This window comes from Mauremys reevesii, linkage group 8 (assembly GCF_016161935.1).
Source record: "Mauremys reevesii isolate NIE-2019 linkage group 8, ASM1616193v1, whole genome shotgun sequence".
In the NCBI taxonomy this organism is placed as follows: domain Eukaryota; kingdom Metazoa; phylum Chordata; order Testudines; family Geoemydidae; genus Mauremys; species Mauremys reevesii.
Genome location: NC_052630.1, coordinates 91,581,972 through 91,596,203, shown reverse-complemented (window position 1 = coordinate 91,596,203; position 14,232 = coordinate 91,581,972). Strand labels below are relative to the sequence as shown.

The 14,232-nt window shown below is 40.4% G+C and overlaps 1 protein-coding gene across 4 annotated transcripts in view; it reads left to right on the top strand.

Annotated features, from left to right (window-relative positions):
* Positions 1 to 6,427: 6,427 nt before the first annotated feature.
* Positions 6,428 to 14,232, top strand: part of UBE2U (ubiquitin conjugating enzyme E2 U) — a 39,699-nt gene continuing 31,894 nt past the window's right edge. For 2 of the 4 annotated variants that reach the window (XR_005583281.1, XM_039483122.1), the window contains exons 1-5: positions 6,428 to 6,918; positions 8,280 to 8,361; positions 9,840 to 9,932; positions 11,990 to 12,087; positions 13,185 to 13,311. Coding sequence is in view for 3 of the 4 variants with exons in the window: in XM_039483122.1 (XP_039339056.1) it covers positions 6,853 to 6,918; positions 8,280 to 8,361; positions 9,840 to 9,932; positions 11,990 to 12,087; positions 13,185 to 13,311 (466 nt within the window). In the remaining variant the exon portion in view is untranslated. The remainder of the gene's footprint in view (positions 6,919 to 8,279; positions 8,362 to 9,839; positions 9,933 to 11,989; positions 12,088 to 13,184; positions 13,312 to 14,232) is intronic. The other 2 variants (XM_039483123.1, XM_039483121.1) reach the window with 2 other exon arrangements.

The following is a 14,232-nucleotide window of genomic DNA, read 5'->3' as shown; positions in this document are numbered from 1 at the left end:
GTCCACATGACAAGAGAAAGTCCCTAGTTAGCTAGTCCATCACAACTGGCGTACTCCTATCATGCATCTGACATACACCACAGCAGGCTGTCTATGTCCCTTAGTTGCTAAAACAACTACCAATAGTCATATCAAAAACTGCTGTGAAATCAAGTATAAACCACACATAAGCAAAAATGTACAAATAATAATGCTGCAGATGCTTAATACCCCAATTAACATATCGCTTGTTTAGGTGCCTATGGATATAAGTGCTTAGCTTTACACATACCAGTTCGAAAATGTGCCTACTTGAGCAGCAATGGCAGGCTTGAAAAAAATCTTTCACATACTTTTTGGTTTTGCATAGAAATATATTAACTCCAACTCCCACCCACTCACGGTTATATGTAGTTTTTTCTTTACTAGAAGGTTATCCGCAGCAGAGATCTGTCAAAGAATCATATACACTTACAGCTGTTACAAAATGTAAGATCTGCTTTGAGCAGAAAGCCTGTAAACCCTCAAGCAGAGCTTTTTTCCCCTCGGTGAATGAAGTTTGTGAATTCTGGGACTCAAATCCTAGACTTGACTTATAGCTTGCAGTGAGTTAATGAACGCTAAAACAGAGAGACAAGAATTCACTTGGGAGTTAAAAAGAAAAACTACTCAAATAAATTGGATAATGTGGAAATTAAACTGCCAAAAAGTATCAGAATGTTGGGAATTCCTGTTTGGGTGGAAATTCAAAGAACCAAATATGGTTTTTGCATCACAGAAAAAGGAAGAGAAAATTTTAGAGACTTTCTAATGGTAGAATCAGCATGGCAACTTCCTTCAAATAACTATTATAGTTGTTTGTGAATCTTTGGAGGTTTGGAAATAAAACTTAAGAATTGTGACTTTTTTTTTTAAATAAGTGGAGATATACCAATCTCCTAGAACTGGAAGGGACCTTGAAAGGTCATTGAGTCCAGCCCCCTGCCTTCACTAGCAGGACCAATTTTTGCCCCACATCCCTAAGTGGCCCCCTCAAGGATTGAACTCAAGATCCTGGGTTTAGCAGGCCACTGCTCAAACCACTGAGCTATCCCTCCCACATGAGATAGTGTTTGTTCAGTCTGATATCTCATCCTTCCCAAATTAGTCTGTCTTTACATAAATAGAAAACTTTTGGTGTTTAAAGGCCAAAATGCATGTCAAAATGGGGGTTCACATTACTATATCCTCCACAGATAAGGATTAATTATGGCGGGTTTGTACAGAATGAAAACTGCTGATGTAGCAGAGAATTATTCCACAGAAAACTGAGTTGGAAGACTTGGATATACAAGAACTGCTAAATGTGTATTCCAGGGCCTGAGTTATTTAACAGTAAACCAAAGAAGAGTCCATTAGTGCCTTGCATGAATGAAATTGTACAAGCATTTACAGGTTTAGAATATCCCTACTACATTTGCTAGTTGTTTCAGTATTCTTCTGTTACCTTTGGTCATCAAGAGAATTTTAAAAAGCTCACCTAACTCAAAGTACTGCAGATGGTATTCATATATTCATACTTCAGTGCTATTATAAGTACTCTTATACTGGTCAATTTGGATCCAATACTACAAGATGTTGAATTCCCCCAACTTCCATTGAATCCAGTGGGCAATGAAGGCCCCTGGTACTTAGCGGGAGATATGTGGCCCTTTGCCTAATCCTAATACAGGATTAGGCCCTATATTTTTGAGAATCTCGAAGGCAACTCTGCCTCCTCACAGGACCTGTATTAAGACAATTGGCTTGAAAAATGCTTAAGAGATTGCAGCTTGCATCATTGTGCCATGTCGATTCAAGGTGTAGAGCACTGACATATCTATCACTTCAGCATCATCTAACAGATATGCTCTAGGAATTATTTAGGGGAAATTCTATGGCCTGCATTACTCTAGTGGTCAGACTAGATGATCATAGTGGTCCTTTCTGTCCTTGGAAATCTCTGAATCTCTTACAATAACCAGTGAAACATATTGATGGATTAACAGTTTATACATGATACTTAGATTTCAGTAATCAATTATGCATGTGATAGAACTGCAAGATGGGAGGGTGGAAAATCTACATATGGCACACAGGCTAATCCTGAAGGATGGACTGTCGTGCAAGGAGCCAGTTTTCTTCTTGGTCTCTTCATGACTTGATTCAAAACCCATTGAAGTCAGTGGGAGTCTTTCCCTTACAGCAAGTGTTTAGTGTGTTTCATGCCCCAGGTGAGAGCTGGTTCTCAGATACGTATGGATGGGAAATACAATCTTGTATGAATGTCTTTGCAAAGGGTACTGTTATGTATACTGGGATTTATGACAGAACAGGTTTGAACTCGAGTACAAAGAGAAATTAAATCATTGTTCAAAGAGGATAAGCTATTTCTTAGCTTCAGGATGCTTAAAAACTAATTAGTTGAACATGTTTTTGATTTGCTATAAAAAAAACAACAGCATTTTAACTGAGTTTACCAAAAATTCATTTATTTAAAGTCTGAATTGGCAAGTCCCTACCATGCTCAGGGGACAGAAGGGTGCCCTGAGAGCTATCATGCTCACCCCTGGGCTCACAGAACAGAAGCCCCTCTGTGGAAAACCAGCAGAGTTACGATTCTGTGTGGAAGACGTGGGATGGCAGCATTGTTCCCAACACAGAAGCACTAGCTGTGTTACAAAAATGGAACATAACTAAGTTAAAGCACCCTGAGCAACCTTCTTGTTCTAACAGCTCTGACTGCGGACACTATCTTCTGCAGCCAGCATCTTAGCTCGCTGTTGAGCAAGCACTGACAGGCATCACAGTACATGGAGAGCTACAGATAGATGGTATGTATGCTTGCACCTTTGTCCCCTTGTCTTCTCTGCACCTGCTGTGGAATGAACAACCACATTTTACCCAATCAAAAGGAAATGAATGATTTTCCGATGTTCTGCTTACAGAGCGCTGCTTAACCAAGAAGGTTTTATGATAGGAACCAATCCTACAGCCCGTAGTCGTGCAAGCCATATCTATGGCATCTCTGAGAGCACTCTGTCCTCTGGCTGTATCTTCAGTGGCTATGGTGGGCCTACAAACCTCTCCCTTCCAGAATATAGTGTCCATAGACTATCACAAGTAATTTTTACCCTCCTATAGGCTTTTTTTTATGATAGGAGAGCTTATCACCTCCAAGTCACTCAACATATAACCAATTGTATTTCTTCCTGTTTGATCTTTAAAGATTAAAATTTAGTATGTTTTAGGACAGTTATATTACTGAGGTAATATAAAATTATTAAAAATAGAGAGACACAATCTTCTGATTATACACCAAAAAGGTCTTTAAGATGAAGGGGGGAAATTGATTTTAAATTGGAATTATTAAAAGCATATGTGGTGTCCTTTATTTTCTGTTTATCTGCGCAACGCACTGTAGAACAGTGTCTAAAATACTTTTAATAGCTGAGTTAATTCAGGTTTTGTGTTCCAGACCCTGCTCTAAATGAGAATTCCTGCTCATTGGGGGAAATTCAGCTACACAGGCTGCTGTTGGATAACCAGTGTACCCAAAGTTGTATCATCAGATCAGCACATTGCATTGCTTTAATCTGTAGACTGTGTTAAGAAAATGTTGTTTTTTTGAGATCATTCAAAGAGTCTAAATAAAACTGAAACCATCTGTTTGATTCATAAGAAGTAAATGAGTTCAGCAAACATTAAAAGTGCTTGGAATACATATGCATATGTGTTTATACACACACACACACATTGTTGTAACTGATTTCCATAAATTACAAAGATATACATAGAGGCAATAATATTTTGAAAAAGTACAATTATATAGGATAATATTTGGTTCCCAATCACCTTTACAACTTCTACAAGCACCAGTGACATGAACTTTGAGCAGATCTGGGACTCCTGAAGGTGGAAAGTGCTGGCTCCAGGGCATTGTCCCTAATTTCTGGCTCCTTTTTACAGAAGGAATAATATCTCACAGATCCGTTGGGACTGGATTTTGGGATTCTGTGCAACCATCAATGGTCAAATTAGGCATTAGGCTGCCAGATGATTGGGGAGAATGAGCACGACCTCCTTGAGGGACATTCTTTCATGGATACTTCTGCCTTGATAACTCCTTGATTTTTAAAGCCAAAAGGGACCATTCCATTATGGTCATCTAATCTGACTTCCTGTACAACACAGGCCACAGAATTTCAACAAGTGATTCCTGCATCAAGCTTATAACTTCTGGTTTAGCTGAAGCCTATATTTTAAAAAGCCATCCAACCTTTGATTGAATGACTTTGTGACCGAAAATCAACCACATCCCTAGGTAAATTGTTCCAATGGTTAATTACCTTCATTGCTAAAAATGTACATCTTATTTCTAGTCTGAATTTCTCTGGAGTCAACTTCCAGCCATTAGAGCTTGTTATTATTTTGTCTGCTAGATTAAAGAGGCCTGAACCATCAGAAATCCCCTCTTCATGTAGGTATTTAGAGATTGTGGCCAACTCACCTCTTAAATTTCTGTTTGCAGATTCCCCCCTTACACATTCCAAATCCCCCTCCTGAGAGAGACCAGTCATAGAGAAATGGCAAAACAGTAATTCAGATTTTCCTGGCCTGAGCATCCATTCCTAGATGTTTCTCTGCAGGAGGGGATGACTGTGCCCCTAAAACATAGTTGACACTTCAAGAAGAACTCTAGAGACAATTCTTTTCAGTGAATTTCTACTTAATCATAGTATCATATTTTCGAGTATGTATGTGTGTGAAGATCTTCTCCTTATTCCTTAACATCTTGTGCAGGATCAGGCTCCTGGTGTGACAAGACTATGGGAATCTAACACCAGTATCAGTGCAAAGAAGGTACAATATCTGTGCAAGGAATGATAGATTTCTATATGCTGATCAGAACATCTGGGCCAGCTTCTGGACAGTGTGGAAAACATACACTGCCCCTTGCAAAAGGATGTAGTAATAGCAGATGTAGCCATTCTGGGCATTCACCCAGTCATTCCTGGGGGCATTGTATCTAAGCAAACACACTGTCTCAAGGATCTGCTACCATTATCCCTCCTTCCTATCTCTCCCCGGCACCAGCAGTGTCTTAATGACACACGTAGCCTTTATGCTTTATCTCTGGGATTCTGATTATCCTCCTACGCTGGAGACATCAACTACATTTGATCCCAATCATATGGATACAAAACAGCCAAATTATTTTCTGATATTACATGTGCAGAGCACTGGTAAACCCAGAGGGTTTTGTAATGTTGAGGGCCCCATCTTGCACAATTTATTCCTAGAAGTAGTCTTATTTCAGTCAATGTCAATAGGACTGTCCTTGCTTGAGTAAAGGTTGGAGAACTGGGCCTTTAGCAAGCTATATCCAACATGATGCCAATTCTCCATTTTTAACTAAGGAAGGATTATCCCTCACCCTACCCCCAACTGTATGGGCATTATTAATGTATTTATTAAATAAACATGAAGATATTAAATTTAGCTATAACAGACTCTGCCCAGATGTCAGAGCAACTATTTTCTGTAATCAGCTGGCTGCTGTCTTAAAGGCTCTCATTCCAGAGCTAATGCTGAAAAGGAGGCAGCATTGCAAAGCAGTCAAACTACAGGACTTTGGGGGTCAGGAGAAAGCAGTTGTATCCTGAGCTCTGCCCTGATTCACTATGTGACCTTAGGCAAGCTGCTTTTGCTCTCCCTCTGGGGACAGTGATACCTAACCCTTATTAAAGTACGTTCAGATCTGAGGAGAGAAAGTGCTCTGTCAGTGCTATTCATAGTACAGGCAGATTTTTAATATCTCCCTCCCTCTGGCAATGAAGGGTTTGCTGAATTTCTCTGGAGTCAACATTTTTTAAAACTCTCTCCATTCACGTTGACCCAGATGCTTGGGACTGAGGTGTTTGTGAATCAGGCAACCAGATCTGGCTTGGGCAAAGGGGTGCACTTCAAGATAAGTGTGGGAGTTGGTGGAGTTGTAACCAGACATAGTTTTATTCAGTGGTACAGACTATAAGTGGTGTGTGTGTAATTTTTAGCCTATAAAACTCCCCAATCTTTAAAACTCGTGATGACACTTCCAGAAAAACCAGGGGCAGAGCCAGCCTCCAGCAGCCCTTTGCCCAGGTAATTCTCAACCCAGGAAGATGGATGCCACATAAGGGCATCTTCCTAGGCTCAGGTTCGGCCTCTAATGTCAGGACTTGGCCTTTGCCTCTAGAGTCATGGCTTGGCCTCTAGGCTTTGCCTCTAGTGTCATGGCAGCTGCAGCCATGGGGAACTGCCTTTTTAAGTGCTGGGTGAAAGGCCACTTCTGATTGGGGCAAGCTGATTAATGAACTAAGACCTCCTGTGATTGGTTGGGCAGGGAACAAAGCCATAGCCTTACCAGCTGGGCAGACCAAGGAGTCCGTTGCTGGGTAACACTATACACAGAGTCCAGCCTATTCCTTGTACTTCTGCTATGTGCTGGGGGGGCTCCCAGCTGCCCTGATGCTCCTTCTCCTCCTATAGACACTCTCCAACCATATAAGAAAATTCAATGGATCAGGAATAAGCTCCTTAGCTGGGTTTGTTTAGCCTCTGCTACTAAGCGTTCACCAGCTCTGCGTGGTGCTTTTAGCTCTGACTGACCCTTTTGGATTTCAGCTCAAGGCCATTAGCCTCTTTAAACTCCATGCAAAGCCTTTAGAAATTATGTGCACGAGCCACTAACCGCTGTGAGGCAGGAATTAGAGTCATCACCTGCCCTTTTGCAAGACGACAGCCTCCGTGAAGCAAGAACTATATTGTGGGGGAAGGCGAGAGAGAGAGTCCTGCACAAGTTCTCTTATTGCTATGCATTCCAGAGCTTACTTCTTGTTGGAAAGAGAGTATCTGGAGTATAAAGAAGCCAACATTTTTGTGAGTAGTATCTTTGTATATTTTCAATATCTAAGCTGGGTATAACTAATTAACATGCAACTGGCATCTTTTTTACATCCTGAGCCTGGCTTTCCCCCATTTTGTGTTAGCATCCCTTCCCGCTAGGGTGACCAGATGTCCTGATTTTATAGGGACAGTTCCGATTTTGGGGTCTTTTTCTTATATAGGATCCTATTACCCCCCACTCCCTGTCCCGATTTTTCACACTTGCTGTCTGGTCACCCTACTTCCCGCACCCCTTCTCAACACAAGAAGTAAAACCACAAAATTATATACTGAGTACGTACCTACAGTCTTGACCAGAATTGCACTTGGGCAGCCAGCCAGTCGCACCCCTTGCACCGCTGCATCTACATTTCTATTTTTAGCAAGCTAGCTTGATCAGAGGTAGTGCAGGTATGTCTACTTGAGCTGGAACCTACACCTTCCAGCTCCAGTGTAGACATATAATTCTTGGGTGGTGGTTGTTGTTTTTGGGGGGGGGGGGATTAACCCTAATATCTTTAATTTTCAAAGTTAATTCCACAGATCATCAGATGTAATTTAATGACCTAAAACTGTACATTGTTTCATAATAGTGGAGCTTTATTCTTTTGGGATTTCATTGGTAATTAGAGGAAATGTAATAAGAATCCAAATGGAGGCCCTGATATTACAGTCACCATATGCATGCAAAAATCCCACTGACTTCTGGGTAGCTTCACATTGTTTTTCTAAGTGCCCCATTGGTACTTCTCCAGTGTGCACAAAAAACCCTTAAGGGAACTTGGGAAAGGAATTTTGGTGTCAGAGTCCACCAAAATTCAAGTGGCTAGTGAGCTACTTAACAAAAATGTAAAACAAAATATTCATGTGGACTGGCTGGCTCTGGGACTGAAAACTAGTATATAGAGTCATTTGCCTTTAAGCAGACAGTTCAAATCCAGTGCTAGCTGATGATGCTTGGCTGTTATCTTTTCATAAAAATATCATCTACTGTAGCAATATGCTGTATTTCCTACCCATCCACGTTTCCCAAAAAAGCCAGCTTGAAAAGGACTATGACCACATTTATATATATATATATATATATATATATATATATATAAATAAATGTGGTCATAGTCCTTTTATATATGCATACATATATGCTTATTTTTATTGTTAGGTTTCATAAGAATCCTTCATGTTTCCACGTAGTATTTTCATGCATCCAAGGGTCTCAAAGTGCTCTAGAAACATTAATTAACTAATTCTCACAACTCTTAATTTTAACTTAAAAAGTAACCAAGTATTTTTAAGGGAACATGTCAAGTTCATCACGTTCCACACTTTATCTTCTTTTTGTACCTTTGTTTTAGGGCATCTTTGTCATTCCTTCAAAGGATAATTTGCTGGAATGGCTAGCCGAAGTCCAGGGACTCAAGGATTCTCTTTGGGAAGGTAACATATAAAGATTTTACTATATCATGTGATTTTATAAGTGTAGTGTGTGTAATGTTATGTCTATCCATCCATCCTTCTGGCTATTTAAAAAAATGGATAATGCAAACAGTTTTAAGAAAGCATACAGAACTTGACTGTTTTTTCACTATTAGCTGCACATTAGTTTTCAGTACCCCTCCATAACTACATTAATACTTTGTAAATTATGTTTGTTGTTAATCAATGTACAACAAAGTGAATATTTTACAAAATAAGGGATGGAATTTTCATAGGAGGCATTGAATTTCAAATCCCAGCCAAGAGACTTGTGTCTCAGGAAATCGCTAATAACCGCTTTATCTGTAGATGGTTGACTCTTACTCAGCACAGGTAGAGTAACTAGTGACTGAAAGTTGTTACCCTCTGACAGCAGTTTGGTGGCCACAGTCCCACCCTATTAACCAGACTGTCCACATTAAAAAAAACAAAAACTTACTGGTTTTGATCCTGACTGACTTCCTTTAAGGCTGTTGATAGAGGGTTCAGGCTTGCAAGATGCTGAGCTACTTCAGCTTCTACTGAACAAGTGTTATTTTACAGGGGTGCTCAGCACCTTACAAAATAGAGCCCAGAATATAGAAGGAGTCTAACCTCCCTGCTCACCCTTAGCTATGGTCCTTCCAAAACAACACTGAGGTACACTGATGTGGTAGTATGGGAAAGCTTACCCTGTGTCAGGACTGGATTGAGGCAATCATGAGCCTTAGGCACACCATGGCATGGGGCTCCCTGTGGCTTCATTCCCACAGTCTGGCCCCCATACCAGGACCCTTCCCCCTACCTTGAGAGATCAAAGAAGGGATATGAAACAGCCTTTTATCCCCAGGAGAAGCAGCAGGGGCCCTCTCACTTATCAATGGTAGCAGAGTATCCCCAGAACTCAGTGACTCCATCTTGAGATGCATCAAGCAGTTCCCACTTCTCAGGCTATCTGCAGCGGTTACAGTCAGGTTATGTTTTCAAGGGTTTCTTTGCAACTCTTTGAAGAGCAGAAACTAACTTTTTTAACAAATGAAAGCTGAATCCAGGATGTAATCCCATTAGTCCAGGAATTGGGACAATAGGCGTAGGTTTATAGTGCTTCTGCCTTACTCCAGCCCTGCTGTGCCGTGGCACATCGAGTATCTGTTCTGTGAATTGATTTCAGTTTCCAGACCTGTTTATCTGACATTCTTCAATGGCACTAAATTCAATTGATGATGATAATCCAGCAATCCAATAAGTGTATGTATAATTAGCATTTTTATCTAATGTGAAGCATCCTGCTTCACCTGTTGTTTTCCAGAACTTGTTAACATTAGCACAAGGAACACAACTTTCAAAAACAAAACAAAAAACCTATAACAACAAAGCCTTCATTGGACAAATGCAACACAGATGTGCTTGTTAAATACAAGATAGTATTTTAGTTAATACCAATCTCTTTCTCATAATAGGGGCTGTTCTCCAGCTGTCAATAAAGTACACTGAAGAGTACAATAGTGTCCCTCCAACTCTGATATTTAACACCATTCCATTCCATCCCAATGGTAAGGACCATGTGAGAAATTGTCTGATCATATAGTTAGATATTTCAGATACTTGTTTAGCTTGACTTTTATTTCCCTGCACTATCATTGCTCCAACAGAAACCTTGTTCAAACCCTCCCAAAAACTGTGTGCAATTTTCAGGCAGGGGATTCATAAACCATGTCTAAACCATGCATTTGAATGCTCAGGTTGTCCCACGGGTGCATAAATCTCCATTTTCATGCCCGAATGCAGGATTCATTGATTAAATGCAGGATTTGGGTCTTAAGACTCACATATTTGAAAACTGGGCTTTCTCTGGCCACAGCATGCCCTTAGGGAAAATGCAAGCACATGTCCCTTCCTAGATAGAAGAGAGAGTGTATGCTACTGAAGCAGGAGCTCCCGCTTCCCCTGTGTCCTGCATAACTTCCCATCCTGCACAAAGTGAAATGCAAGAAAGAAGTCTATATAGCCAAAGGCTGTGTTAATAAAAGCTGAGCAGACAGAGAGGATCATAGCTCACATTTGCCAAGCATTACAGTGCCCAGCCAGTACCTGGAACAAAGTTGTTTAAATTCCCCTATACCATTCTATTGTAATACAGCACATCACTCTTACCAGAAGAGGTAACCTCCACAGCACTGACAGGCTGGCTCTTCACCTGGGTTTTGGGGGCATCTCTGGTGCTCTCTCTGCCTCAGGGTTTGGTGTACCAAAGAGATCTTGGCTGCCTAGGGGAATAGCCCCCTGAATGGGTTTGTGGTCATTTTCACGCCTTCAGATGCCTTGGCCAAATTGTCCAGAACCCTATGCTGGGATTCATGGGTAGTGTCCTCATCAAAAATCCAGTACAGCTCCTCATAGTAAGGGCAGGTACTGAGAGCACTACCAGAGGTCCTGTTTGTGTCCCTAGGGGTGGTGTATCTCTGCCGGAGCTCCTTTGCTTGAGCACAACACGGGCTTTGTCCTGTGAGTGCCCCTCCTCCCACTCTTGCTCCGATTGCCACTTGTAAATCAATGTAACAGTGACTGCTGTTAAAATGGGACTGGACATGTCCCTGTCCCCAGAGGGCAAGGAGATCCAGGACTTCTAGACAGGCCCACTCCGAAGCACAATGCATGGCTGCCATAATGGGTAGGTGACTCTGGGAGTGTGAACTTGCCACAAGCTGAAATTGTAAAGGGGTGCATCCGAGTGCGTGCCAGCATTTAAAAAGAGGTGACATCCAGTCAAGCTGACCCTGAAGCAGTAGAGGACACACAGGTCAACAGATGTGAAGCAATGCAGTTTGGGATGGCAGTGGGAGGACTGCCAGAAGTGATAGGTTTATCCAAAATCAAGATGTGTCCACACAAACCTTATACTTGTATAACTCATTTTGAAATAGTTATCTTGCTTTCAAAACAGATTAAGGGAAATGGGATGAAATGACAGATAAAGATTGCACAGGTAACCATACATCTGGCATTTCCTAATTTTGAATGCTTGACTTTGCAATGTAAATATTCTTTTAACATACTTTTTTATGTAATTTCTATAATAAACTTTGAAAGAGAATTTTTTGTGGCCAGCTTTAGTCCTGGAAACTCATACACTTCACAAATTAGGGGCCAAATATTAGCCTCAATGATACCTTTGCATCCCCAGTGAAAGGATACATTGGTGCTACTCAAAAGAGAGTTTAGCCCACAGTTTGATATTTTGGTGAGTCAGTGCACTTCAGAAATAGAAAGCAAATTGCTATGATGATCAATGTAAATCTGTATTATTATTTAGTACTTGAATTGCAGCTATGCCAAAGGCTCCACTCAGGGTTTTGGCCCTGTTGTACAGACACCATACAAAAACAAAGTAAGAGTATAATCTAATTGAACAATCAGAGGGAGTGTGGACAAGTGTGACAATGATAGAAACACCCGGTTACATTGATTTGCCCTATGCAACACCTAGATAGTCTGAGTAATTTAAAGCTATAAATAAATAAAACACAATAACTCTCACTAGTTCCTCTAGCATACAACAGCCATGTTGCTAAATTCTTTTGAAGTTACACAACAATTTTGTTCAATACAGTGGATCAACATTCCGGGAGACCTTGTATAGATTTTCTAGACAATCCTAAAGAGTGGAATGGAAAGTTAACGATGAGTAGCATTTTACTCGCTATCCAGGTAAGAAAAGAGTATTGTAAATAACTCAATTTAAATCTCTTTCATAAAAGAAAATACTAAAATGTACTTTACCTATATAATAAGGATTTCAAACTTGCGGACTGATTGTGTGATGTAGGATTATTCATTTGGTTTAAAATTAAAAATGCAAATGGCTGGATGGCTTCAGAGCCACAGCAAATATATTCTGTAAACCATCTTTTTTAAATAAGATTAAATTATTTTTACTTCTATATTTGTTCTCTGGTGTTTCATTTAGCAGCACATTACTTCTGAGTAAGACAGATAGATAAATGAATGAGTATGATTGAAGCTGCTGCCAGTGCTAAATATTTTTGACCAGTAGCTACTTTGATCTTTTGGATTTATGCTCTCTTATCTTGAGTAAGCCACTGCTCAAGACATGTGTACTCTGCCTGATTCTCTGTACTTTTAAAAATACTTTTAAAATGCTGATAGCTCTACTTTTAAATTCCTGAATTATCTCATGGTCAAAGCCTTGATCATGAGTGTTGGCATACGTCTTGAGATTAGTGAGTATCAAAGCAGCTACCTTCACTTTTAACACACAGGCCTCAGTGTTTCAAATTTACTGCCTTTTCTTCCAAGAAAAAAATGCATACAGCCTTCTCCTTGGAGCAAGTCCTACCCCTTTTTAATGTCTTTCCCATCACTATGAAGGATATCCTGCCCTCCACTCATGACTGAAAATGGCCCCCAGATGTATGCGTGATTTTTGTGGCCATCCTAGTATTGGTTAGGAGTAAAACAAATGGCAGTCATGTATCATTCATGGCTGTCTGCTTGGAATTATACAAAAATCTGAGAGAAAACAGGAAGAAGGGAGCATAGGTTATGACCTTTTTAAAGGAAATCAAAATGAAGGGCCCAATCCCAATCCTAACAAAGCCACAAAGTGGCCTCGTTTTTGCTTTGAATTTAACATACCAGTATGATTGTTATTAATTTATTGTAAAACTATTAAATCAATCATTTTGATGGATTGTGAGTTCTGTGCAGAATAGATGTTTTAGAGACCAATTTGTACACTCTCTCTCTCTGTGTGTCTCTCTCTCTGTGTTTATACCTTTATACAGGTAATGCTTTCTAATCCAGAACTGGAAAATGCAGTGAATGTGGAAGCAGCAGAAATGCTGAAAAACAACATATCCTTGTACAGACAAATGGTTATACGATGTGTTAGAACTAGCCAGCACCTAGAAGGTAATACTGTACTTGCTTTGTTATTACCCATAAATAGAATTTTGTTTCTTTTAAAACTCCTTCTTTAAAAAACAGTTTATTGTATACTCAACAGTAAATTTATACTAGTATGATTGGTAATTTAATGTCAACAAACACCAGTTAGGGAATACGCTGAATGTACACGGTCCTATAAATGACACTTTGGTGAGTGAGCGCCAGTGTAATTTACATAGTGATATTAGGGAAAGTCAGATTTGTTGCAGGAAAAGTAAGTAAGAGGAAGGGCGTTAGATGAATCAGGGAGCCAGAGAGCAGAAATACTGCTATCCTTATCATGACTTGCCTGCCTAATATGAATTGTACTCGCCTGGTAAATCTTCATAAGAATGGCATTTAGTGTGCTATGGTTATGCTATACAATGACTAGCCTGCAAAAGCAACTACAACTAGGGTAAAAATTGGGGCAGAATTTGGGTCAGTATATTTAATGTTATTGGTGCAAGCAGGGCATGTGGCAGATATGAAAGGTGAGTACTGTGGCTGTACTTGCTCTCAGTGCGCCAAATTCCGGTCCACTCTGACCACTGTATGCCACGCAGGTGCCACAAAGTGGCTGTATTCTGGCAATAATGGGTTGGTGCCTATAGGAGAATTTGCCTGTTGCAGAGGACATTGCTGCTGGTACAAAGCTATCAGAATCTGCTGCTGTTCCAGCTGCCTACCCAAACCTCTGGAATACTGTGTGGGACAGCTGCACTCCTTTTGGCTGGGACAGGAGGAGTAGTGCACGTGCAGAGGGGAAAGAAACCCAATATCTGTACCATAGTGCTGATGTGGTGGCTTGTTAATTGTATGAGAACTGGGGGAAAATATAGGACCAGATCTTTATCTGATGTTAATCAACATAGCTCCATTGAAGTCAATGGAACTGAACCATTT